This window comes from Rhinolophus sinicus, linkage group LG16, assembly GCF_036562045.2.
Source record: "Rhinolophus sinicus isolate RSC01 linkage group LG16, ASM3656204v1, whole genome shotgun sequence".
In the NCBI taxonomy this organism is placed as follows: Eukaryota; Metazoa; Chordata; class Mammalia; order Chiroptera; family Rhinolophidae; genus Rhinolophus; species Rhinolophus sinicus.
Window position 1 is genome coordinate 29618719 of NC_133765.1, and position 27477 is coordinate 29646195.

The 27477-nt window shown below is 37.9% G+C and overlaps 1 protein-coding gene across 2 annotated transcripts in view; it reads left to right on the forward strand.

Moving 5' to 3' along the window:
• MED13L (mediator complex subunit 13L) overlaps positions 1-27477 on the forward strand; it is a 271505-nt gene that overhangs the window by 193759 nt on the left and 50269 nt on the right. For both annotated transcript variants that reach the window (XM_074321653.1, XM_074321652.1), the window contains exons 5-8: positions 19036-19181; positions 21639-21830; positions 22213-22401; positions 26029-26194. In XM_074321653.1, coding sequence (XP_074177754.1) covers positions 19036-19181; positions 21639-21830; positions 22213-22401; positions 26029-26194 — 693 coding nt within the window. The remainder of the gene's footprint in view (positions 1-19035; positions 19182-21638; positions 21831-22212; positions 22402-26028; positions 26195-27477) is intronic.

Consider the following 27477-nt stretch of genomic DNA (forward strand, 5'->3'; position numbering starts at 1 on the left):
CTGTTATATTGCTGCTTTTATAAATAGGTATTCATGTAAGTTCTGCTTTCAGCCAGTAATCCTGGTAATAAAGGGAGAGCAGGAAAGTTTGGCTCAGTGGACTGATTGAAGACATGTATCTGTGGCTTTTCTAACAATATACATGGCAAGTTTTGGAATGGTGTCTTCAAGATGCCTCTCTGTACCCTGTCTCAGTGCGTCTTCCCCTTATAATTGGATGTGCTTTGCCTTTCAGTATTCTGTCTGCTTCTGAGTAACCAGTCTGTTTGGGATATTTTTAAACAGGCACAGTCTATCTGCGAGCTGCGACAATAGAACCATTAGAATCTCAGAATTGAAGGCACCGTTAGAGGTCGTCCTGTCCTTCACCCCTTTCACCACGCGTGTGTTTTCGCCACCACACCTTTAGGGACAGCAAATAAGTGCCCTTTCTTGTAATCCCATGTTTTCTTTAAGCAACCCGGTTAGAAAGTCTTTCTATTGAATTCGAATCTGTTTTTCTGTAGTGTGTGTCAGTGGCGCCTGAGCTGTGTGCGTGCATCCTGTGCCCCTGCTGTGCGTGGCTCTGCGGTCCTGGGAAGTGTTGACCAGTGTGTTGCTGCATTTTAACCAGTGTGTGTGTGTGTGTGTGTGTGTGTGTGTGTACGACTGACATTTGTCACAATTGAGGATGACATCTACTATTTTAACAATGATTGTAAAATCCCGTGCCAAGCAAAACAGGTTACATGGAATGTTGTACCTGATGAACCTTGTGAGGGAAAGATGGTTTATGTCTCTTCCCTAAGTTGTCTCATCTCTTGGTTAAATATCTACAGTTCCTTCAGTTGTCACGTTGAGTGGTTTTAACTTCTTTTGCTATTCCCTTTTGCAAGGGTTCCAGTTTGCTTAATATCCTTTTCATTGTGGCTCTAGACTTAACCTGAACATGCCCAGCATGCTCTGACTAGCATAGAGCTGGAGCAGAGGAGGTAGGTAGCTCCCTTGTGCTTAACCGGTGATGTTTAACAGTTTCTGCCCCAGCCTGTCTGATGTACAGGGCAAATGCTCATCAGTAACGGTGGCTCCTCACTGGGCCCGTAGATTTTGGGAGGTGGGCTTGTCCGATTTGAAAAGCAGCCTCCCAGGGTGTCTAATTGCCATCCACTTCCCAAGCTGATGTTGTACATGTTCTATGTCTAGTTCTCTCGTTGCATCTCATGATTGCCTTGGCTGCTTTTGCCAATCACACTTAAATCCCCCCTATTAAATCCCTCTCTAGTTCTTCTTTGGAAAGTCCTAAACTTACACAAACTATGGTTGAGTTTTAGGCTAACTCCATCTGCATTTACCTCTGTTGAAGAATTTTTGAAAATTTTTCACCAGCTAGATATTGTTTCATTTAAGCAGTTGATTGAAATTTAGCAATAATAAAAAGTCATATGATATATTCTTTGTCTCCCTCTTGATACTTTCTTGTGGGTGTAGTCTAAATCTAGCTGCTTAAAGTAATAGTATTCAGCTGTCTTTAGAAGAAAGACAGTGGGACTATCTTGAAGTAACAGTTCTCATTAACATATGTAGTTCATTTACTACCGGCTTCCGTAGGAATTGGATTTTAGAAATTCTAGTTTGCAGATTCTTTGCAGAATTCATTTGACTCTTCCTTGACCTTGGAATTGCCTGATTTTCATCAGGTCAAATTACAGGTTAGAAGTCAAATGGCTGTTTGCTTATGTTCCTGAATTGGTTTTTTCCTCATTGTTTTAAAATATTAAGTATTTCATTTAAATATTATTAAATTAGGACAGAATAATCTCTTTCCCCCCTTTTAAAAAGCTCTTTCATTAATATTTTGTTCAACAAATTCAGGAGTTAAAGGATAACATGAAAATTCATTTGACTTTTTTTTTCAGGGAAATTGAAAGAATGATTTTATTAAAACAACTGCCCTAATTTCATGCAGTGCATGGATTTGAGAACTAACTGAAGTGTCTGTAGATGGAAATGGAAAATAATTATTGAATAAATGGATATAAGATAATGAACGGATGCTTTCATTATCATAGGACTTAACCTCAAAACATGTAGGGGAAATTGTACCTTACATTAACACTTACGAACAGGCTACTTTTGGTGTTTTAACGTTTTTTTTTTATTATGTGTTTTCTTTAAAGTATATTTATTGCTTAAAATATGTGTTTTCATGTAAATTATGTAATATTCCAAAAATAAATGCAAGAGGATAATGTATTAGTTTCCTGTTGCTACTATAAGAAATCACTACAAAGTTGGTGGTGATTTATTATCTTACAAGTTCATTACCTTTCAATTCTGGAAATCAGAGTTCTGAAATGGGCCTCACGAGGCTAAAAATTAAGATGTTGGCAGGGTTGCATTCCTTTCTGGAGAAACTCTAGGAGACAATCTGTTTCTTGGCCTTTTCCAGCTTCTAGAGGCTGCCCACATTCCTTGGCTTGCGACCCCTGTTTTTTTTCAGAGCCAGCAATGGCTAGTTGAGTCTTTCTCACACTGTATTGCTCTGACACTGACTCTTCTGCCTCTCTGTTCCACTTTTAAAGACATAATTACATTGGGACCACTAGATAATCCAACATAAAAACAATCCCTATTTTAAGGTCAGTTGATTAGCAACTGTAAGCCATCTGCAACCTTAATTCCCCCGTAACTATGTCAAATAACATATTCACAGGTTATAGGGATTGAGACATGAGCATCTTTGGGAAACCATTATTCTGTTTATCACAAATGTAAGATAATTATTCATGCTTTTGCATTTCAGATTTAACCTAAAAATTTTATAATCCAAAAACGTTAACATTTTGCTATATTCTTTTCAGTTTGCATGTGTATATAACTTTTTAATTGACGTATAATATACAATCCAAAAACTACATATATCATAAGTATATATAGCTCAATGAGTTTTCTCAAATTGTACACACTTAATAACCTGCTCTCATGTCAAGAAATAGAAGTTTTACCAGCACCTCCAAAACCTCCCTCATTCTCCTTTTAAGTCACGCTCCTCCCTTCCCAAGTATATGCACTATTCTGTGTTCTAACAGTTTAATTTGTTTTTGTATTTTATATAAATGTAATAATACAGTACGTATTCTTTTGTTTCTGTCTTTTTTTTTCTTCTTAAAAGCTTTATTGTGATATCATTTACATTTTTTATTATTAGTTTCAGGTGTACAAAACAATGTAATAGTTAGACATTTACACCCCTCACAAAGTGATAACCCCCCTCCCCCAATCTACTACCCCTCTGACAGTGTATGTAGCTGTTAGTTCCACTGACTATTCCTTATGCTGTACTCCACATCCTGTGACTCTATCTATCTATCTATCTATCTATCTATCTATCTATCTGTCTATATGAAATTATAGTTGTGTTTCTGTCTTGTTCAGCATTGTTTATGGTAGTCATTCAGGTTGTTGCATGTGGTTGTAGATCATTTATTTTGATTGCTGTGTAGTATTCTGTATGTGACTATACTTCAATTTATTTATCCATCCTACTACTGGTGGGAGTTTGGGTAGTTTCCAGTCCTGACAAATGTTTAAAATTAGTAAATAAGACTTTGTCGGAGTCATTCAGTGAGAAAAGGGTAGATCTGATGGAGTCACTTGTTCTTGAGTAAATGACCCAGCCTGATCCAGAGATAAGCAATGACTGACACATTTCTCCCCCATCTTGGAAGCATTATGAAAGAGGAAATTGTTTTAAGTTGAAATCTCTGAACTTAATGTAAAATAGATGTGTGATGGCTTCATTTGTTACTTTAGATTATGATACTAATCAGTCATAGGTGTGATTACTAATGAGAAAAACTGGTATATATTCAGATGATAATTTGATTCAAACAGTATTTTATAATTTCGTCATTTGTTTTCAGTGAATTTTGTTACTAAACTTAGTGAATCCTACTTTGTGAAAAGATAGTAGGATTTGTTTGATAGTTTGATTCTGTTAAATTCATTAAACTCCAAATGGAAGAGAAGAGGGGAGAGAGGTGGGAGGAGAGAGAAAAGAGAATAAGAGACAGGGGCTTCTGTCACAACAGACAAACAAAAATTAAGACCCCGCCCCCCCCCCCCCCCCACACACACACACACTTCTTTTTTCTCTTTACCTGTTGTTAGGAGAAACAGTCTTAAAAGTTATGCTTCACATACTGGCTTACTGAAAACAAAGTACCATTCCCCCCCCTTTCGCCCCTTAAAAGAACCTGAAAATGTCACAGCAGAGATTGAGTTGTATTACTTTCTCTGTATCTAGAATCTTAGACTCACTCATCCCTTGGCTTTAAGTGCCATCTCTAAGCAGACATCTCCCAAATGTGGTATCTCACCCATACCTCTTTCCTTACTGACGTGTCCCACTTCTTTCATGGTGCCTGCGCTGTTTCTAAAATACACCTCGAATCCATGCCCCTTTGTCTTACTGCTATCAACCCACCTAAGCCCTGCTTTTCTCTCACTTTGGCTGTCAGAATCCCCTTCTCGCGGTCCTCCCTGCTTAGCTGTTCTCCCTGCTCACCTCCCTGCCTAAGCCCCCTTGTTAGGTCTCAGTAGGAAGGAGGGGCCGACTTCTCCTTTTCTACTCCTCCCCCCCACCTCCACCCCCCCATGTGTCATCTTTTCTCCCCTGCCTTCCTTCACTGCCACTCTCAAAACACAATTTTGTTTTCTTCATAGCCTTTTCCCCCCTGAAATTATCTTTTAGGAAACTTTTAAACTGTCTGATTGCCCCAGCAGAACGTAAGCTCTGTGAGAACGAGAACTCGGGGGTCTTCTTCACTGTGGCACGTCTGACATTTGGGCAGTGCTTGTATGTTTGTTGAATGAACAAATGAACTGAAAGTTGCGTAAGCTACTGATTTCTGATAATGAAAGGAGATTTAATATCAGAATCTTTTAATCTCCAAACCTTTTGTGAGTTGGCGCCCTCAGAAAAAAATTGAACATCCATAATTTTAAGCATTTATATTTTTTGGTAGTGACCAGATGCTGATTGTATGTGATTGGCATTTAATAAATGTCTACATAACTACTGTACACATTAGAATAGTTTGAAGAGTGGGTGTTTATTGGGTAATAACCTTTTCCATGCTACGTCACCTGAAGGATCTCGTTTTCTGTTTGTCCCTTTCATGCAATGCTAATGCCATCTTTATATTGTATAAATATTATCCTTCAGATTTACAGTACCTGACGATTCTGTTAGTTCCAATATCTCCTTTTTCTTTTATGTCCCCGCAATTGAATTTTACCTCATTAGGAGAAATTGTTTTTAACTGTTAAGAATCAAAGTTAATTCTGTTCAGAATGTGTACAACATATTGTAAAACATATAGCTGTCTTCGCGTTCATAATTATAAGTAGGATGATGGAAGTATATAATTAAAAGTACAGAAGCATCTTATGTTTATGTTTCTATTGGTTTTAGCCTCAGATTTATTTTCTTATGTCAGGGATAAGAGAGTCAGGATCACAGGAAGTGCTGATGGTTAAAGGCTGTCCTGTGTTGTGTTTAAAGAAAAAGAAAACCTAGCTCCTGGTGTAGGCCTGGGGCATGGGAAGAGTGTGGAAGATAAATACTTGCTGATAACAGCATTCTACCAAATAAGTGTCAGCTCCAATTTTATTTTCCTTTTGCTGGGAAAACCGTGACCTCTTTTGAGTACTGGTGAGTGAGACATTTTGCAGCAGTGCTGGATATAAAAGCCCCTGCTCTCTGGTAGGCTGATGCCAAATGGTGGAAAGCCTTTGCAGAACCTGCCAAGCCACACTGAGTGTCAGCTGCTCCATCTGAAACAGAGCTATATGAAGCGGTACATTTTCTTCCTGCCTGTTTATTGTCGGCAGTGTCTTTAAAAAACATAACCAGAACCATTACTGTGAATAGGGACATAAAACAATTGTATGCTGTACTGTTTATTTTATACATCAGCTCCCATTAAATACATACAGTAACATAGCTCTGTAATGCTCTGTGTTCCTCAAATAGAACTGGGGTGTGAGAAAGAAAGAAAAATCTCTAGGAGGGTGGATCCTCCTCTTTTTCCTGCCTCATCTCATTCTAGAAGTATTTACAGGAGTTTACATATAATAAATATAATGAGACAGGATAAAATAATAAGGGTTTGATGGGTACTCATTTGTGATGGGAAGCGCACTAGTGGAGTGTGCAGAAGTAACACTCGGAAAGCAAATGTTGCATCCCTAGCCACCAGTATTTGACAGATTTCCTTCTTGCCGTTGTTTGTTTGACTCTCTAGGTAAAGTCCTCCTTGCTGTTGTTCACCTGACAAATGGCAGCGTCCCGGAAGTCCCATCTGCCTTACCCTGCTTTGGGAGCTCATTTCTCCTGCTGTGAGCTGGGTGTGGGACTCTCGGCAGGTGTCAGAGGTCTGTCCCTCTGTTTCTTTAAAACTGGCAAGATCTCCACCATGCCTGCCACTCAGGGTCCTCCCCCAGAATCTGTCACGGTGGTCGGCTGTGTAAAATATAAGTAAATAGTCACAATTTTAAGATGTACGATGCAAATATATTTTGTAATTGGGGAAGATACAACATTTCAGTTTAGCAGTAAGAAGCAATGGAGAAAGGCTGGTTTATGCTCTCAGGCAGGCAGGCAGAAGGGACATATACAGTCTTAGGTATTTTAGCATCAGTTGATCCTTTGTTCTGAGCAATATATAATGCCTTGTAGAATTTAATGAGAAAGGGGCAGAAAATGTTACGTGGTTCTCCAGTGTCCCCTCCCCCCATTACTGTACCCTCTTCTCACTTTGTTACAGTCTTTTAAAGTGACCAAAAAAAGATGAAAGGTTTTGTTTTATACTTAAAAAAAAAAAAAAAAAAAGAATCCAAGCGTGTCTTAAGGTGAGCAATAAAAGTACATTGGTGGTTATGACTTACCTAATATAAATGTCACTTTAATCTGGATTCTCTGCCAAGCACACTCCCATTGCACTTCCAAAGGGCTGTCCAGAGACTGTGACTAAATCATCGGGCCTAGTTTAGTAACCTCGAGAGAGGTTTTAATAAGATGACTTTCATAAGCCGCCTCAGACGTTGTGTACTTTGGCTTCTGACTTTCAAGCACCCATCACTGACTAAAGCAGCTCTTGTGTCTATTTTGGCATCTTGAAAATTATCTTATATGGTTTGTACCGTCGGGGTGGGAACCCTCGAACACTTCCAGCCTTTGGATGGAGGAAATACTGAGTCAGAGCCTCCACACTGTAAGGGAGGTACCCAGGGAGAACCATGAAGTCCTTTGGGCCACTGGAGCGCTGTTTCTGCATTAATGCAAGAAGTGCTGCTGTTCTGTTACCACCGCGGCGCCAGGAATGGTACCCTGTGGTGGGGAGGAGTTAATGCACTGCCCCAGGGTCGAATTGACTGCCAGGGAACAACGTAGCTCTGAGGACAGAAGGGTAGAAAGGAGCAGTCAGAGAGCTTGCTACTTTAATTTCTCTCATCTACATGTGTATGTGTGCATAACACGTATATATTTATATGTGAAGGAAAATTGATCACTGAGGCAGTTTTGTATTGTAACAATGTAATTGGTAACTTTTTTTTCTTAGAAGGGTGACTGATTATTCATAGAATTGTGATGGTAATTTAACAGTTATAAGTTAGGTCTTTCATTTAAAAAAAAAAGTCCCGTTAACTTTCCTGGACATTTTTATTGCCCCGTCATCAAACTTAACTTATAACTTAAAGGAAAGATATATGAAATAGTGAAAGCATCTCAGAGCTTTATAAGATAATTTAATCATCATGTTATTTGAATATTATAATGCTGTTCTCTTTTAAAAAGGAGATGAAAGTTAAGGCCTGTCCAATAAGAGAAAGGTCTTTATGCTAGTGAGCAAAGGATCTCAACATAGTCTGTGAAGGCTGCCAAAGTAAACGGTATATTTTTAAGGAAAGGAAATGATAAAGTAACATTAGCAAAATATTCCCAAATGAGGATCTATAGAGTGAGGCAAATTACTTCTGGCAAGAGATATGTTTCATGACAACTTGGAAATTTTTAAGATAATAAGTTCATAACACAGAAAGCATTTAGATAAAATTATCTAAATGCATTCTGCATTGTGAATCTGTTATCAAAACAGTCTTACACCATAAAAAGACAGGAGTTTATTAATATTCATAATGCATTTTGAGAGCACATTGCATTCTGAAAACTCAATGTAAGAAGTAAAAAAGTCTGTTTTGTAGGATCCCGATCATTGTAAGACTGCAGTGATCTGGAATCCTAGCCATTCCTGGCTGCGTTTAGGCAGGTCCTTCCCAAGCCGCGCACTGCAGCCTGCACCTCTCCCGGGTGTTTCCTAAGCAAACAGTTGTCAAAGTTGCCCTTTTTTTTAATCACTGGAAATTTCATACCACCTCCTTCCATTAAAAATTAAACTTCTTCCCGCTTTAAAAATATTCCCTGTGCACATCAACTGTTCCTGTTCTCCTCATGATGGAACTTTCTAAAGAAGAGTCTTTGGTTATGACTAAAACCCCACCCATTTACTCCGTGATTGTTAAGTGGCGTGTGTCGTGAGCTGTGCTAGGTATGGGGGTGGAGGGCAGTGGGGCAGGCATGCCTCTTCCTCTTGGGGACTTAACATTACGGTGGGGGGACCACAGAAATAAAGAATTGCAAATTAGGACGAACCTTAGGAATTGGATGATGGAAGCATTGGACATACGAATTAATGTAGTGAGACATGACGTTGGAAGGATAGAATGAAACCTCGTTTCTTTCCTTATTGGAATATAGTTTTAGTTTTACTTATTGGACCTCTGAGAAGATAGGATTTTAACCAATTATGACAGTGAAATAGAATATGTGATATTTTATAAATAAAAGGAAAACTTTTTTTTGTTGGACCCCCCCCCCCCCATTCTCATGAGTTCATGTCATTTGTTAAATAAACTGGTAATTCTTTAAGATTGAATAGGGTATAAATCAATATAAAATAGTTATATGATTTTTTAAAAAGATTTAATGTTAAAGTACAAAAATTTTGACTGAGGCATCCTACCAGAATTTCTCCATCTTCCTATTTCTGTCCCTTTTAAATTCCTAGGTATCTTGCTAGCATTCTGGTGAGTATAGTTCCAAGTTAGTGTTTTTGTTCCTTTTAAAGGTTTTGGGTGTTTTGCTTGGGAAACTAGAAAACAGTCAAGGGCTGATTCTGATCTTGGTTTATTTCCGATTCCCTAAATCTAGCAGCGTGTCTGTTTGGCACAAGATAGATAGACGTGCTTAGTAAATGTTTGTTGATTAAATGAGTTCTTCTGATAGTATGGGTGCCAAACAAGAAGTAAGTACTCTTGACAGCCGAGAAGAAATAAGTCTCTTTGGAAAGAGCTACAATGTAAAAGCTTGATGGAGAAAGTAGAGTGATATTGGGCTCACGGAGAATGAGGGAATGGGAAATTGTGTGGAGTGACGGCATGTAGGTGGGATATGCATGGACTAGCAACCGTTCCAAACTGGCTGTCGTTGAGCGTTTGCACAGGGAGGTAGAAGCGGGTTGCACCAGAGGCGAGGGGGCCTGGCTGATCTGCAGAGATGTCTAGATTTCTCCCCCTGGGCTGAGGCGCCGTGACTCGGCATTGATGGCGCAGGTCTTGATCACCAGTGTGTTTCAGGAGGATCCATTCGGCCCCAGTGCTTTGGGTGAAGAACAGGATACAGGAGCAGAATTCCTCAATGGCATTTACTGAAGAGAATGTTCTGCTGATCTGTATGTGTCGTCCTTATTTATTCTGTGCTGGTCTCCTTTCTCGTTCAGAGAATCTGAACTACCTTCGGTGCAAAGACAGTCACACGATATTATACCTCACAGCTGTAAGTGGTGCACTCCAGGCAGGCTCCCTCCAGAAGTACAGTTAGCCAGAAACCAGAAATGCTCAAGGCCGGGGTCGGTATCCCCTAACATATTCCTGGCTGCAATGTCACAGCTTTACGCTTGTGTTCTTCCCTGTCTCCTGACTCTACAATCGCGGGCTTATTTCCGCGTCTCCTAGTAAAATGCCAGAAAGTTTTAGAGGCAAGATACAAATTATCACAAACTCATTAAGTATTAATGCAGCATCTCCCCACGCCGAGCACCACGCTAAGTACTAGGGTCCAAAATGATAGCTAAAACATGATTTCTGTCCTCACAAAATGAGTCAGACGGATCAGACAGAAAACGTAGGAACACTGAAGTGCTTTGACCGAGACACACACGCGGAAGTATGGGGGCACTTCGCCTGTCCTGGGACTTAGAAGGTGATCGCTTGGAAAAGACAGGAAGGAGTTAAGTGGAGGTTAGGGCCAGTGTGTGCTGGACGGAAGGGCAGCAGGAACGCAAGCAGACTCAGGAGGCAGCAGGGCACACGTAGCGCTGTGTCCAGTCTCGGAGCAGCCAGGGCAGATGCAGCGAAAGGAGCAGCTCACGCGTGGTTGTGCACTGGTGCTGACACTGAACGTGTCCTTGTTGGCAGGCCTCTGACACCGGGTGCCAGGACGGGAAGAGTTACGTCAAATTTACCTATTCAGCACTTACACAGTAGAAGACCTTTCTCTATCGCAGCTTATATACGTATCATGATTCCTAGTTTAGAGAAATGTGCTGCCTAAAACCCTGCTGTCTAGGAGAGCTGCAAGGTGAGGGAAGAGTCAGTTGCTCTGATTGCTCACAAACTGACATTGCCATCTTTACCCAGGGGTTACTTTGAAACAAAATATTTTGATGGTTTTTCACTTCAGTTCTGAAAGAAATAGGTCTTTGAAGCTTAGAATAAAGAGTTAGAAACATCTGGTAAAGTATTTTGAGATATACTTGTGAAATACCAATAAAAGCACCCAGGGCTTACAGCGAGAGGGAGAGAGAAGTAGAGGAAAGGAGGAAGGAAGAGAGGAGAATGGGAGGGGGGGGGGAGAGAGAGAGAGAGAGAGAGAGAGAGAGAGGAGAGACAGAATATATATAAAAAAGGGATGGGGGAGGAAGAAAGACGGGGAAAGAAGAGGGAGAAGAAGGTGAGAGGGGAAGAGAAAGCTTAAGAGGATTTTAAACTTGAATAAGCTTCCTTAAGTCACGTTATGTACTTGAAGTAAGAATTAATTTCGTATTTTGAAAATAGTTGAATAAATTGCTCTAGTGATTCCTTATCTCTTCAATAGTGTTTGTACAGGGCACTTAAATGACATTCTTGTGAATAACTTCTAGACATTGATTGCCCAGTTGTTTATTAGTCATGAAATAATTATGCTGGCATTTATGTTACTTTTATTCTTCATAATTCTCATGTTGATTTTTTAATAAAACAAGTGGCAAATGCTAAAGCTATATTACAAACCCCTGTAAAGTCCTTAATGTGAAGGTTTTCCAATACTCTGAAGTATATTCTTGAATGTGGTTATTGGAAAGAAAACTCGGTTGAATCTCAGTTATGTAACAAACAGACACGCTGTCCACACAGACTCCAAAACTTCTCCTCCTACCCCATCGTCTTCTCCCCCCTCTTCCTCTCGGTCTCCCTCCGTGCCCCTTCTCCTTTTCCTCCCTCTTCTTTTCTCTTTCTCCCCCGCATCTCTCTTCTTTCAGTTTTCCTCCCTTTTCTCTCCCTCTCTCCCCCTCTATCTCACTTCTTTCCAAATATCTGTAGGAAGAACATAATATAGAGAGCACGCCACAGTTACAAACTGTTTTTAGACCCACAGTGCCCCTGAGCGTTGTGGTGGGTATGTCAGAGATGATACTAAACAGTGATGAGTGCTGTTGTGGGGGAGGAAAGAGAGTTACGGGGGCTGTAAGTTATGTGATGAGGATAAGCCTTGCTGAGGAGGTGGCATTTAAGCAACCTTGGAGGACATGAGGAGAGAGCCCTGTTGATACCTGGGAGGAAGAGAGTTCTAGGCATCGGGAACGGCAAGTTCCATGACCCAGGGGAGGAATTGTCATTGGCTTGTTTGAAGAATAGCAAGAAGGCTTCTTGGGCTGGAATGGAGAAAGGGAAGGGGAGAGACCAACAGGCAATTTGGTCAGAAAGGTAACTGGGGCTGGGTGTTGGGATTTACTGCGTTTTGTACTTTATACTTCGTGAGATGGGAAACCATCGGAGGGCTGGTTGCTGAGTTCCCTGTTCTGGCTCATTTGCCGTCGGCCTTGCTTGCTTCCTTGCCACCCTGTTGTAGTTCCTGTGGCCCAGTAGTCTTGATACTGGTGGGTTAAGTCTCTTGCTTTGGTTTTTCCCAAAATTGCTTTGGCTAATCTGGACCCTTTGTTCTTCTGTTCTTCTATATAAATTTTAGCATCAGCTTGTCAGAATACTTACTGGAATATTGGTTGGAATTGAATTTAAAGATCAATTTGGGGAGAATTGTAATCTTTGTGATATTGATCTCATATCCAGGAATATGATACCTCTTTTAGAAGAGTTTATGTCTTATTTTATATTCTTCAAACTGAATGTTCTGTACATTTTTCCATAGAAGCCTCACATGTCTTTTATTGATTTATTTTCTAGGTACCTTTTAGTTTTCATTGCTGTCACTAATGGTGTATTTTTTTCCACCATATTTTCTAAATGATATGTAGGAGCACAGCTGTTGATCTTGCATCTGCCACCCTTACTACCTCTCTTGTTCTCTCCTGTTACTTCCATTAGTCCACATAGAAAATTTAAGAAAGTTACATCATCTGCAAATAAAGAGTGTTACCTCTCCCTTTCCAATTTTATACTTTTTCCCCTTTTCTTGTCTCACTGCACTGACTTGGACATATCGGAGGACAGTGTTGTATGTAAGAGCAGATCTCCTTGTCTTGCTCCTTTTTAAAAAGGAATTCTTCCAAAGTTTTAACATTAAGCAAGATCATTGCTTTATCTGGTTATTAGTTCCTTTCAACTCCCAGTTTGCTAAGAGCTCATTTTAAAAATAGTTGTTGGAATAGATTTGCTGGTGTTAATCCATTCTTGTATTCCAACATAAAAACCACTTGGTTGTATTGTAGCTCTCTGATTTCAATGTACTATTATTTAATTTAGTATTTTGGCATTTGTGTTCATGAGTGAAATGGTTAGGTGATGACTTTCTCTTTTTGTAACTAACCACATCCAGTTTTTCTGTCACAGTTGTACAAGCATAATGAGAAGAGTTGGGAGACTTACCATTGTTTATTGTTTGTTGAAACAGTTTGAATAGAGAGATTGATTGTTCCTTGAAAGTTTTGTGAAACCTTTTAAGCTGGCATTGAGGTAGGTGGGTAGATTTCTTAGTTATTTCAAAATATTTTCTAAATCTTCTATTTTTATAAAGAATGTTATTCATTTCATATGTGTCAGACTTACAACATCTTTATCATTAAAACATTCCTACTTTGTCTGGTTACTTCCTCTTTTTGGTTCTGAGATTGTTTGTGACCCCTCCCTCCTTGCACAGACATCTTCCCCCATCCCCTCCTCTCATCAGTCAACTTAATGGTTTGTCCTTTAGTCTTCTCCAAGAACAAGTATTGATTTGGTTAATCCTTTCTATCGCTTCCCCCCCCATTTTATTAATATGTGTGTTGTGTCATTATTATTTTCATCTTTCTGTTTTCAGAAACTTCTTGATTTGAATACTTATTTATTTTAAGGTTTTCTTTTAGGCATGTAAAGATGTAAGTTATTCTTTAAGTACTGTTTTTTCCTCAGATTGTGACATGTATTGCTTTTGTTGTCATTCAGTTTTAAATATTTTGTGATTTTCATTGTGATTTCTTCTGTAACCCATGATTTATTGGGAGAGTGCGTGTTTAAATTTCCAAACAAAGGGATTTTATTTTAACCTTAAAACAAACAAACCAAAAAAAACGTGATTTTTAACTCAGGTGCAGTGATTAGAGAGTGCATGGCCTTTGTGGTATCAGTTCTTTGATAAAGAGGACTTGTGTCCTTGTAACCATCCCACTTTTGCATGTGTTCTTGGAAAGAGAATAGATTGTTTATTTCTGGAAAGCCAACGTATATCCTCAAGTTTATATATTTTTGTCATTCCAGGGTTTTTTTTTAATTTAATTCTTAATAATTTGCTTATTCTTTTACTGAAAAAAGCATGGTAAAATCTTTATTAATTGCAGATTTGTCAGTTTCTCCCTGTAATTCTACCAAATTTAAAAATATATTTCTAGGTTATATTGCATACCATATGGCTGTGTACATATTTGTTCAAGATTGTTTAAATTTCTTGTTGAATTCCTCTGTTATAATGCAATGATGAACCTAAGTTTTAAAAATATTTTGTTGTTTTATTTTTTGTTATTTTTATACCAGCTTTGTTTTTATTGGGATTTGCCTGGCATATCATTTTCTACCTTCTATTTTCATTCTTTTGGTGTTACTTTATTTTGTGTGTTGTTTTTTAAGTAATATATAGATGAATTTACGTTATTTTTGTAGCCACTCTGCTGATCTTTACTTTTTGATAGGCAGAGAATGAATGAATTGTACTTTCCAAATTCATCTTCATTTTCACAGTGGTGGAGCTACATTTCCTCTTTTTAAAAATTTCCTTTAAAATGGCAAACTCTCTCTAACTCAATACGTTTGCACATACAATTTCTTCTTGGAATGGTCTTTACCACTTTCCTCTTTCTTAAAATTCAAATGCCTCAGTTTACATGCTCCCCCCTTTTTTTTCAGAGAAGCTTTTCTCTGACCCATCTCTTTCTAAAATAGGACCCCCGTTATTTTCTATTTTAGTACCTCATTTTTTTATTTTATAATGCAGAAGTTATTAATAGATAGATAATTTAGTGATATTCGTATTAATACTATATTATACTAACCATTTCACTTACATGTTGACTATTTGATTATTAGTCAGTACAGGGAGAAAGATATGATAACAGCCCTAAAGGGCTAACATGGTCAAGAGTAGGTATTTCAGGGTTGGGGAACCTGGAGCAAGTAAAGAGGTAGAAATAAAGGCTCTTCATGAGTGGGAAAGAGTGAGTATGGGAGCCCCTTTACACAGAGAAAAGGAAATATGTAGTCCCTGAGGACTCGGGGGGCGGGGGAGATAAGGGTAACTGCAGACGTCCTTAGGGAAATAGAGGTTATGGAAAGAATTACCTGAATCAGACCTAATTTATTGAGTCAAGAGTGGAGAATACACGGAGTTGAGAAGGCTTGGAATCCTTGTCAATAGAGTGCCCTAAGTGAGGCTTCCATTTTAGTTTGAGTGGAGTTCTAATGTTTTTGGTTCTGTGTATTCATCTGATAGGACCTTCTGGCCTACCGCAGTTGGGGGTTCGTAGAAACAATGCAGGGACTGGTGTGAGTTACACAGTATGTGAAGGGAGCATTGATCTAAGGTAGAATGTTATGCCTGTACTATGAACACTGTGTTCAGAAGGGAGACCTGAATTCTTCTTCCAACTCTGTTCTAAACTGCTCTTGTCAATTTGGGCACCTGCCTTTCCCCGAATTAGAAGGGGGTTGAGCTTCCTCATCTCTAAAGCCCTTTTCAATTTTCAAATGATGAGAGTGTATGCAATAGATGGAGTGGAGTGATTAAAGGTTCAGGTAACAGTGGGTGATGGGTGAGAAGAAGCAAGAACAGGTATGGTCCTCGTAATAACTTTTACCTCCTAACTTTATAGCAACACTGTCTAACAATGTACCTGTAATTGGAGTTGTAGAGCCCCCCCTTGTTTTCCATGTTCTTCACAAATGTGATTTCATTTTACTTATATAAAAATGTAAGTTGATAGGGATAGTAATGAATATCACCATTTATAGCGAGTTAGCTAGAGGAAAGCACATTTAAGTTTAAGTGTAATTCCAGTTGTGCATCTAAGAATGGCATTGGCAAGCCAGAATTTTTAGTCCTATTTTCTCATCTGTAAAATGAGGGTGGTTGGCCTTTGTATCAGTCTACCTGAATTTTACTTTCAGTTAGGCAGATTTGTAGATCAGAGAAATACCTTTCTCCACTGTTCTTCATGCCATTTCATTCCCCAAAGGCAAACAAAATTATTAGGTTCTTTAAAGTGTATCTTCCAGAGAAATTCTATGCCAGTGTAAGCAAATTGTATGCATATATTTCCACCCTGCACCTTTTCTTTCTTTCTTTTTTTTTTTTTTTTTTTTACGAAGAGGAGTGTATTATTCACATGTTTTTTACCGTGTTTTTTCTCCTCATATTTTGGAGTTTATGTTGGAGGTTTTCCCCATATCAATATGGTTATTTTCTTCTTAAGTGGTTGCACAGTGTTACTTTGTAGGAATATATCATAGTTTAGTTAACCAGTCTTTACTGATGGACATTTTGGCTTGTTTCAGCCTTTAACTATTACAAGCAGTGCAACTATTACAAACTATTACCAGCAGTCAGTAGCAGTTGTTTTCTTCTGTGGAATGAAGTCTTAGAAATAGTATTACTAGGTCCCAGAGGAGTTCTGCTTTCTCGTGTCAGTACTGTCATCCTCGCCTACTTGTTTCATGTAATCTCAGAAAAAAAAAAAAAGGAATTTTATAGCTGGGAAGGGGTTTAGGTCCCATCAAGGTCAGTGGTTCTCAAAGTGTGGTCCTTCCTTGGGCAGCATCATGTGGGAACTTGATACAAATGCAAATTTGTGGGACCCTACCCAGACCTCCTGAATCGGAACTTCTGGGGGCACCCCAGTAATTTGTGTCAATGGCTGATTTTACATATGAGGAAAGTATGATAAAAAATGTAAAGTAACTTACCAAGAATTGTACAGTTATTGGTGGCCTCTGTTATATTTCCACTACAACTTGCTATTTTTCTTACATTTTAACTTAAAAAGACATTTTGTTTTTAAAGTTATCAATATGAAATATAGGTCATTGATTTAATTCCTGCCTTTTTCATTTGTGCTGCTTCTCTGTGTTTTGGGGGCATAGGAAGTTCAAATTAATATTATTTTGAAGTTTTCATCATGATTCTTTAGATTCAGCTGACTTTTTAAAACCAAACCTTAAATTGGCTCCCTGTACTTTTTCACATACAAGTCTCTGTGTTATCTCAAGGGGTGACCTCCGACTCTTTTTCAGACTCCTTTCTCATCATGTCATGCCATTCCTCCCTTTAGAATTTCCAAACTATAGCCTCTTAACTACGTCTACTGCTTGCCTCATGCTGTCTCTTACCTTTTCTTTTCTCTGTACTACTGAAACCCTGTTTTCATCTGTTCTTGTGTTCTTGAAGTATTTGGATCTTCCAAATTGAACGAATCCATACACCTTAACCTCCCTATAGCATTTTGTTTTTATTTCTTTTCTGTATTTATACCTGGCTTCATTTTACTGATGAGCGTTCATATCACTCTTTTGTTCACTTATGCGCTCCTTGAGGGTAAGGGCCATGTTTTTATTCAGTGTCACTTCAGGCTCCTGGCACCTTTCTGTACACTTACTAGTTGATAGATAAATACTGGTTGCATTTATTCTCATGCACGGTTGGGAATCAGTGGAAAAGAGAATGTATTCTATGCTACCTTCAATATCTGTAACTCTGTCTAACCAGATATTTTATAAATACGCTATTAAACACAGGGGATACTAGGCATGAATAGGGTAACTGAGCTCAAACCCCTTCACTGAAATTTACAGATAGAAAATTAACCAGTCCAAAATTTGTAAACCTGTATTTTGGTCCTATCATGTGCCAGGTGTGATGTTGTTAATGTCCTTTGTTGAAGATGATGTTTCTAGTGTCATTTTCATAAAGGACGATGCACTTTTACTGTTGGTACTGTTTTACACCTCTGTGCATCATCTCCTCTGTGTGAACTTGAAACTTAAAAAGGATGGTATCAAGAGCATTTTTATTATTATTATTATTATTATTATTATTATTAGTTTCAGGTAAGAGGATAGTTTAACTTTTAAAAATGTTACAAAATTTTAGTTACTATATTAAGTTTACTGTGTTTGTGCTAAATACCCCAAATCTAAGACAGGGTGTTTCCTATTGATGAAACTTCACATTCTAGTAATACAGAAAATTTTCTCAGTCTATCTCAACACACTTGTCAAGGAAGAATATATATCCTTTATTGTGTGACAAGTGGACATTGTATCACTTTATTTCAGTTTCCCCTTAAAGCCTTATAATGTTATATTTAAACAAAATTTAATTTTTTGAGTAGATTTAAAATACTCTTTAATATTGTGAAGAACTTGAAAAGAAGCACATCTTGGAGATAGTTTTTTTAGATGGTGGTTGCCTGATTTTGGTTCATCAGGCACATATTCTTATGAACTGTCTTGAGAAATAGAGATGTTATGACAGGCTTAGTGCCAAAGTTAACAACTTTGAAAGAATGTGCCACTGGAGTAATTTTGAAATTATTTTTCTCCAAGACACTTAATTTTTGTCAATTTTTTGCTAATTGTGTGGAAAATGGAGATGTGTGGAATGCTTTAATAAAATTTTATGATCAGAAGTAAATTGCAAAAATACCTTAGCAGTTGTATATTGGAAATTTACATACAGCAGTGTCTTTAATTACTGTTTTAAAAGTCAACAGTTTTATCCTTATTGTAATGTTGTAAGGTTGTAAATTTGATGTTATTGTTATGTTGTACCAAACATAAGCATAACTTGTTTTGTCAGTGTCCCTAGAATCAGTTAAAAGTCAGTTCAGATACTAGTACATGAGAAGGTAGAAAAATGTTACTCTTTTTCTGTCCGTAGGAATTTATAGTTAACATAGGAGACTTGATACAAATGAAACAGGAAGCATTCTACACAGTAGCTTTCAAAATTTCACAATGCACCATAACTAATTTTTCAGATGTATCTGGCAACTTTAATTTAGTTTGCCAACAAGTTGTTGTTATATTATTTGTCCACAATCAATTAGAAATGTATGCTGTTCGTATCATCAGAGGCAAGCTTTGCAGGATGGCTGATAAAGTAAAGCTCTGTCCTATTTGTACTTCCTGGGACTAACATCTATTTGTTTTTACCAAAATGTGGAGTTGAGTTTCTCATTGTTTCTTTTTTAGTGAGCATTTGTCCTGTGCTTTCACATTCTTTCTTCACGGGGAAAGTAATGTGTGCACAAGTGTGGAGATTGCCCAACACCAGCCAATTTATTTGATCAATGAGGAGCATGTACACATGGCTCAGTCTTCACCGGCACCATTTCAAGGTAAGTAGTGGTGACGCCCCTGCTCTCCACCCCCCGCATTCCCCGTAAGGCTTTGCAGAAGGAAATGTTATCTTAAACGGACATTTTAATGGTAAGTATAAGGGCCAGTTTCTGAAGAAGAAAGGAAAGACCACTATCTTACACATTAATAATAATAGCTTGCTAGTTTTTTGCTGAAAGCTCATTACATACACACTGGTCATATGTGAAGTTGTATTGAGGAAAAAAATGTGGAGAATTTCCTTCAGAACAAAAGGAGATCAATAAATATTTGAAAATTATAATCCAATGAGTAATCGACATATCTTATCAATGAAAGGTTTTCGTTTTGTTTGTTCCATAGCTTCAGAAATGTAATAACTTACAGATAATTACTGTTGACTTAGTATTTGAAATCTCAACCAAAATCAAATTTCTAGAGTTGTGTAGTGTATAGTTTCTTCAGTAATGTTAATATCTTTAGTATTTTCTTTTAATTATAGACTACATTGGTTCATATTTTTATTCTCAGCTTATTTAAATCTCACCAAAATAATTCCATGTCCCTGTTCTCTAACTGCATTCTACGTCTTTGGTTTTGTCTTTGGAATTCAGAATTTTCTATGAATAACTTTTAAAATGTTGTAATATTAGATTGAACCATACGGAAAAAATCTTTGTTGGTTCGATCTGATTTATGATTACTAGAGATGTCTGATTGAGATAGTTGTAGTATAGCACACAATGTAATTTTAAAAAACACTAATATTTTAACAGACTTGACTAAAGTCTTTTTATTGATATAACAGCCTGTCACGAGTGTTTAGCCTCCATATTATTTATGATTGCTTTTTGGTTTTCAAATTAAATCCGATGACTCTGATTTAATTTGATGAAAGCATCTGTTTCTTGCCCTAAAGATAATTAAATTTTTTTCTTTAAGGTAAAAAAGAACATTGAATCCTCATTTAACTGTGTCCTAATTATTACCTACTTTTGCCCCCACCCCCCATTTGTAATACATTTTAAGTTATGTATTTTATTGTTCTGTAATTTGGGTGTTATATGTGTGGACTACTATGAAAAACAACCCAATTCTCAAACTGTACACTTGAGCGCTGTACAATACGTGCATATTATGGATTGTCGGAATCATTTAAGTATTATGTTTCCTTGACTATGAGAGGTGTTGAGGACCATCTGACTTCCTGTCACTCAAAATAACAGCATTTATTTATGATAGTAAAAGGAATTACTAGTCATGAGGGAAGGTAACTAACATAAGTTGGTGAAGATAATATTAAGCATACCAGGTCTCTATAGACCACTTATTTTAAATCTTGCCAGTTTCTGACTAGTGCCTCAAATCCTAGCAGACGTTTTGGGCATTATCCTGCTTATTTTCCGTGACTGCTGTGGATGAGGTACATTCTTAGGGCAGGTGCTGGTCTATAGATAAGTAACCATATTGACGTGGTAATTTCCTACAAGTGTTACCACAGGAAACTTGTCGTTGGTCAGCCGTGTTGGGTAGGGCCAGTAATGTTATCCGTTTTGGATCAGTGAGGAGCAGGAGAAAGTCACCAAGAAATACGTGATGTCTACAGCTGTCTCTGTCTTGATTGACATGATATACCATCCAGATGTTAAAGAACGAAGACATCAGAAAGAGGATGTCCCGTTTCATAACTACGCTGAGATTTTTTAAAAATTAGGATTAAGAAAAAGTGACCTTTATCCTCAGCAAAATGTTATTCGGGAGGTTGAAATACTCCCCCAGAGGCTAAGAACTGGCTGGGTTACACACAGTATTATGTTAACTACATTTTTTGTGTCTAGCTAAGGGAAAATGACACTAAGGTTAAATACTGAAAGAAAAAGAAAGATTTTGAGTCCTTTAGTAAAATAAATTTTACTTAGAGTTGTTTCATCAACAGACCTCTAAAACAGTCATAACTGAAATTATAACTAAGCCTATGTTTCAGACTTGGTAAATTATAGGACTTTTCTGCAATTAGAAGTTTTATTTATACATTAATTTTTAATTGCCACAGATTTTAGGAAGTCTCGGAAATCATAGAAAGAGTGTTCAAGCTCTAGGCAGGTTTTGGGGTTCTATATATTAAATATTTTTCTTTTGTTATAGAAGGGTCAGTGTTTATTTACATTGTATAAGTATTACCAAACAGATGGGTGTATGTTTTAATACACAGATTATATTTTGTGTGTTGATATAGCTATCTGATAATATTCTATCTCCCCCTTTTGATTTCATTCAAAACCTGATGTGAATTGAGAGGTATATAAATAAGAAGTACTGAAATGAGAAAAATCACAATTTAAAAGGAGTTAGGAAATAAAGAGCAACATACATTTAGTGATGTTATGCTTTAACCTTAACTTACCACATACGTAGCTTTAGACTTAGGTAGGCATTATTACTCTGATCTGTAACATGCTTTCTCCTCCCTGCCTCAGTTCTGGTAAGCCCTTATGGATTAAATGGCACACTAACAGGCCAAGCTTACAAGATGTCAGACCCAGCCACCCGTAAGTTGATCGAGGAATGGCAGTATTTCTACCCAATGGTGCTGAAAAAGAAAGAAGAATTGAAAGAAGAGGAGTTGGGATATGACGATGACTTCCCTGTGGCAGTAGAAGTAATTGTTGGTAAGACAAAGTATTTAGCCTGAAGAACCTTATTCGCTCTTCTTCTTCTTCCTTAATTTAAAAAGATAATCACTCAGATTCATCAAAAATAATCTCCATAATTTTCCCATCTTTTCTTCTTTAATTCTCTTGACACAGTGGTATACGCTGAGTAGTTAGTTATCTTGCCTGAAGCACCAAATGGTCCCTATATTCCAAATGCTGTTATCGTGTTAGAGCACATGTTAAAACAGCTACTAACTGATGAAAGAATGGGACATGCCACTTTCTGCAGTACCATTTTCACCAGTGAGCTTCGAGTCTGACCACTGGAATGATAAAGTTGGCAGTGTGCTGTGAACTTTTTCTCAGGCCTGCTTTTCTCCTTGCTCTTTCCCTGCAGGTGGTGTTCGCATGGTCTATCCTTCAGCGTTTGTTTTGATCTCTCAGAACGACATCCCAGTTCCTCAGAGCGTTGCCAGTGCTGGAGGCCATATTACAGTTGGGCCGCAGGGACTGGGCAGTGTGAAGGACCCGAGTAACTGTGGGATGCCTCTCACTCCTCCCACCTCTCCAGAACAGGCTGTTGTAGGTGAGTACAACCCAGGAACGTCCTGGGTGGAAGAGACCCCAGCAAATCATGGCGTTCCCTTGCCATGGAGCAGGGGAGGAAACTCACAATGACAAATTCCAGGTGGACGAGATGGAAATAGAGTAACACAGGAATTTTAAAAGATGCAGAAGGAAAACTGTAAACAATTGAGGTGTTTCTCGTAAGTTCTATGCAGATCCCCGCCCCTTTGTACACATGTGTGCCTGTGTGCATACATGCGGTCAAGGAGACACGAGGTAGGCTGCTTTTTTATTTTACACAAATGGAAAACACTACATCAGACAATGGCAGAAGCCTTCGCTCACGTTGTCACACAGGGACAAGTCTTGGGTAGTTCTTTCCCTATTAGATTATAAAGTTAGCCTAACGTGCCAGGAGCTCTGAATAAATGGTTTATCCCAGCAGTAACCTCTCTACATTAATGATCATTACTATTACATGTGAAAAATTGAGTTTTCCATCATGGAAAAATTCAGAAATTATTTAAATTGGGAGGATTTTGCCGTCTTTGTTGAATAGTATATTTCCCATATTAAATTTTGTGGTAGTTGACATTAATTGGAAATCTAGTCACTAAGGAAAGGCTATTCATCATACTTGAGCTGAAATGGGATTATTTATAGACATTTAATGTGGGCCACATTGGCAGGAACATCAGAGTAAATAAAGTCGTGGTTGCTAAACTTTGGAAACAGACTCAAGCATGATACACACTTAAAGGTAATTTCCATGCGGATTAGATAAGACATTATTTCAAAGTTTCCAGCGTAATGCTTGGCATATAGTGGACATTCAATAAATGGTCATGGTTAAACAATATGTTGGGAAAGTATAGACTTTGTGATTGAATGCACCTAATTTTAAAACCTGTCTACAGCTTTTACTAGTTAAGTGACCTTATTTAATTCTCATCCTTGTTCTGAACCTCAGTTTCCTTCTCTGTTAAATACTACACGTACTTTGCAGGAGTCTAATACACATTAGGTAACGTTCTTGACAGTGTTGTGTAAACAGCAAAGCACTATGTAAATGGCAGTGTCAAACATTGAAAGCAGTGCCCAACCCTCCAGTTTCAGCACACATTGTTGTGTTATCTGGCAGGAATTCCTCAGACATTATGGGAGACATAAACGTGGGCAACGTGTAGCCTGTTTTTAAGAGCCATGTAGCTGCTAAGATGGTGAAAAATGTACATCCAGCTCTAATAGTGGTAGAACAGAGAATTTGGAAGATCCCTTGTGAAAGGATTTGCTCGAGCAATTTTTATTAAAACTACTTTAAACTGACAAAGAAAAACTACTTTTACACTTTTATAATAATCATCACAGATAAGATATATTAATACAAAGATTAGAATTAGGTATTTTGAAAAGTTTTAATCACATTTCTTATAAAGGTGTGGATTTTTAACAGTTGTACTACGTAAGTTGTCATTGGTTTTTGTTGTTGTCTGGTACAAATGAGTGAGGTTTGTATTTAACTGAAAATTGAAGGCCTGCTGTGTGCATGCTGCCTTGCCCTTGGATGGGTCAGTTCAGAACTCGAAATCCAATAACTCAAAACCAAGAGGTTTTGTTTATGGTGGTTTCAATGTGGACTTCCTAACAATAGATTTTCCAATTCCTTCCCTCTGACTCTGCATGTCACTGGGCTAGGCTCTGGGTGAATAAATCCCCTGATGTCTCCTCACTCCCTAAAACAAACAAACAAACAAAACTCTGAATAAAAGTTAATGGAATCTTTGTTGTAAAATGAATTTGTCCAAATGTTCACATCATGACATGTTAAATTATAGCTTAGGACTCTTGATGCTCCATCAGGAAGAATCCTCTCAGCCTTGTCATTCTGCAGTTGACTAACATTGAGCATTGCCATGTTTTTCTAGGTATGGGACAAAGTGGGTTACTTTGCCTCCTTACATGGCCACGGGTCTCCTAGAGTAGCAGGAGACCTAGGAGGCCCACTAGTTTTGGTGATGCACTCATGCCTCACATGGACAGGCATATCAGCTTGCCTCTTCCATTTGTAGAGACAGTTGTAAGAAACAGCCTTTCAGCATGCATTTAACGGCATGGAGAGCAGGTCGCGGTGAAGTCCATGTCATATATCACCCACAGTTTCGTTAAATCCTTTATTAAAAACTGCTGAAAAGCATTAACCCAACTTTAATCACAAACGACTCTGTGGCTTGTTTTCCTTACCTTTCTTCTTTTTGGTCATGAATTATTTTCCCTTTAATATCATGGCCATATGATCTCTTTAGCAAAACAGTGTAGGCTGTTTGGGGGAGAAGGGCTGTCCTATCTTCGTCTGCTGTGTGTTTCTTCACTTTGCCCAGTTTTAGAATAAGCATTTGAAAATCCAATATAAAATTGAAATGAATTATTTTGCACCATGAACCAGGTCAGGGAACATTTAAGATAAAAGGTAGCAGTGAAAGGCCAAATTTCTTGTCTCTTTAATTTCTCTTATTTGTAATATAACAGTGCTTTTCTGGCGAACAAGAAAGCTTCAGTTCCTTAAAATGTAAGCACTTGAGGTTGGTTTTTTTTTTCTTTTTTTTTTTTTTAAATAGAGCTGAGCCTAACCATTCAACTCCTAATGGTTGTGTTGCGTTGATACCAGGAATATTAGTTCGTATCCTAAGGTTGCTTGTTTCTTTTTCATATGAGAGTGGAGGTTTCTGGAGTGCTTAAAATTATTGTGGTCAAGATGTTTTGCATCATAGTTCTATTCAGAATAAAATCTACAATATATTTATGAAATCAAATAGATGAAAATAATTGAAACTTAGTACTGGAAATTGAGTATTTGTTTTGTATGAGATAGAAGTAGTAAAATACTCATAACCACTAACCAGTATTATCAGCAATCATAGTGGACATAATAGAAAGCAATGGATTACATACCAACTCTAGTTAGAAAAACAGTATGGAGTTAGAGAGAAGCTGGTGAATTTTCAATCCTCTGACATAAAATGTTGAGACAGCCTGTTTCAGTGTTTTAGTACTAAGCGTTCATAAATGGTGTCAGGCAGAAGGACAAACTGTTCCACACACAAATTTGAAATTTGACCTTGTTGAAAGCTTTGTGCCATTAAGTTTTTTCTCCTACCCAGGGCACTGTGTGCAGTTGTTACACAACCATTTAGCTAAACAAGCATGAAGCTCCCTCTACTGTTTTGTTTTGCCTTGATTAAACTTATTTATTGCATTGGGATGTAAAAATTCAAAACAATCCATGTGTGTTTATATCTTTGATGTTCTGATATATGAACCCTTCCGTGTAAGTTCTCTCCAATACCCACGGAGTAGGAGTGCCTCTGTGTGCGGATGCCCTTGGAGAGAGTGCGAGCCTGTCAGTATTGATGTGATGAACTATTTTAGGGAGAACACAAAGAATCATACAAAGTACCAGGGAAAAAAGGCTGTACTGACACAAATTATACTCCTAGTTACGGACAATGTTATTGCCAAAGCTTAGGGGCAAAGCTGTGTGAATATGAGTTTTAACAATTACGATATATTTATGTTACATAAGCCAGCAGTCTACGCACTAGAAGACCTTTTCAGAAGAATGACATTCCAAATTGGCTTTGTTTTCCAGGTGAGAGTGGAGGTACGCAGAGCGCTGTCAGTCACTTAGGTTCCCAAGACGGGGGGATGATAACTATGCACAGTCCAAAGAGATCGGGGAAGATTCCTCCAAAGCTCCACAATCATATGGTCCATCGAGTCTGGAAGGAATGCATCCTCAACAGAACCCAGTCCAAGTATGTTGATTGCGTTACATCTGCATCATGGTTTAGTAACCATTTCTTTGGCTTCTGCATGAAGAGGGTCAGTTGCATTGCACCTGAGGGTCCTATGTTCATCTTCCTGAACATAATACTAGAAAATTCAAAGCAACGATGTTACAATAAGGATGTTTACTTTACTTGATTTGATTATCCAGGAAAATTTTGAAGTTTGTGATCATCTCAGTGTTGGCCTGCTGCTCATCTGATGTTAATCAGTGGGTTTGGTTTCCCTTTGTGCACCAATTTATGGATGTTTCCTATTTACTGAGGGAAATGACCTTCTGTGCCATGTTTTCTATTATTTATTGGCCGTATGTTTTAACTGACAGTACATTTCTGGACTGAATTGATGGCAATTAGAGGGGTGTTTACCAGCTGTTGTGCTTCTGTTTTGTTGATTTGGGGAAACTATATTCTTTCTTTCCTCTACTTACCTTCCTTTCTCCCTACGTCCCTTCTTCCCTCTTTCACTCCCCCCCTTCCTCCCTGCCTTCCTTTCCTTCCCTTTCTCCTTTTCTGCCCTCCCTTTCTCCCTTCCTTAACATGTTTTTGGAAAAGAGGAAGAATTAATCATAAGAAGAGATTACTGGTGATTATTTTAATTGTATGAATGATAATAGTCAATAATCAAGATTTATGTAAACAGTAGTCAATAATCAAGATTTATGTAAACATTCACTTACCAAGTTTTACATAAGCATAGTCAGCATATTTTCATATCTGTTGTGATATGATTGAGATGTCCACTTTCTTGACCAATGTAAGTAAACAAATGAGTCTTGATTTTCTGGAACAGAATAAATACGGACATTCTTGCTAATAACTGCTAAAAACTCCACTCATTGAGAGGTCAGTTAGATGTTTCTTAGTGACTACTATTCCAAGTTTTACGTACAGATTTAAAAACCTGTCCTCTGGACCTACCTTTTAGCAAATCCATACTGTATATTTATTTCTCAATGAATTGGTTCTAGAATAGGCTGCTGAGGAAGATATAGTAAATAAAATCTAAACTAATTGCAATGAAAAATCATATGTCGTATTTCAGAATTAAAAAGGTATCTCTAGTTACTTAAAAATGATCCTTTCCTTTAGGATAATTGGTACACATATTTTCCCTTTTCTCTGCAATGCCTAGGCAATTTCCAAGTTAACATTTCCTTTTTAACCATTTTTTATCACCACTAACCTTTCATCTCCACCAAGTCTTCACAGACCATAGCTTCTCTGTGAGCAGCACAGAATGGAGAAGTGAG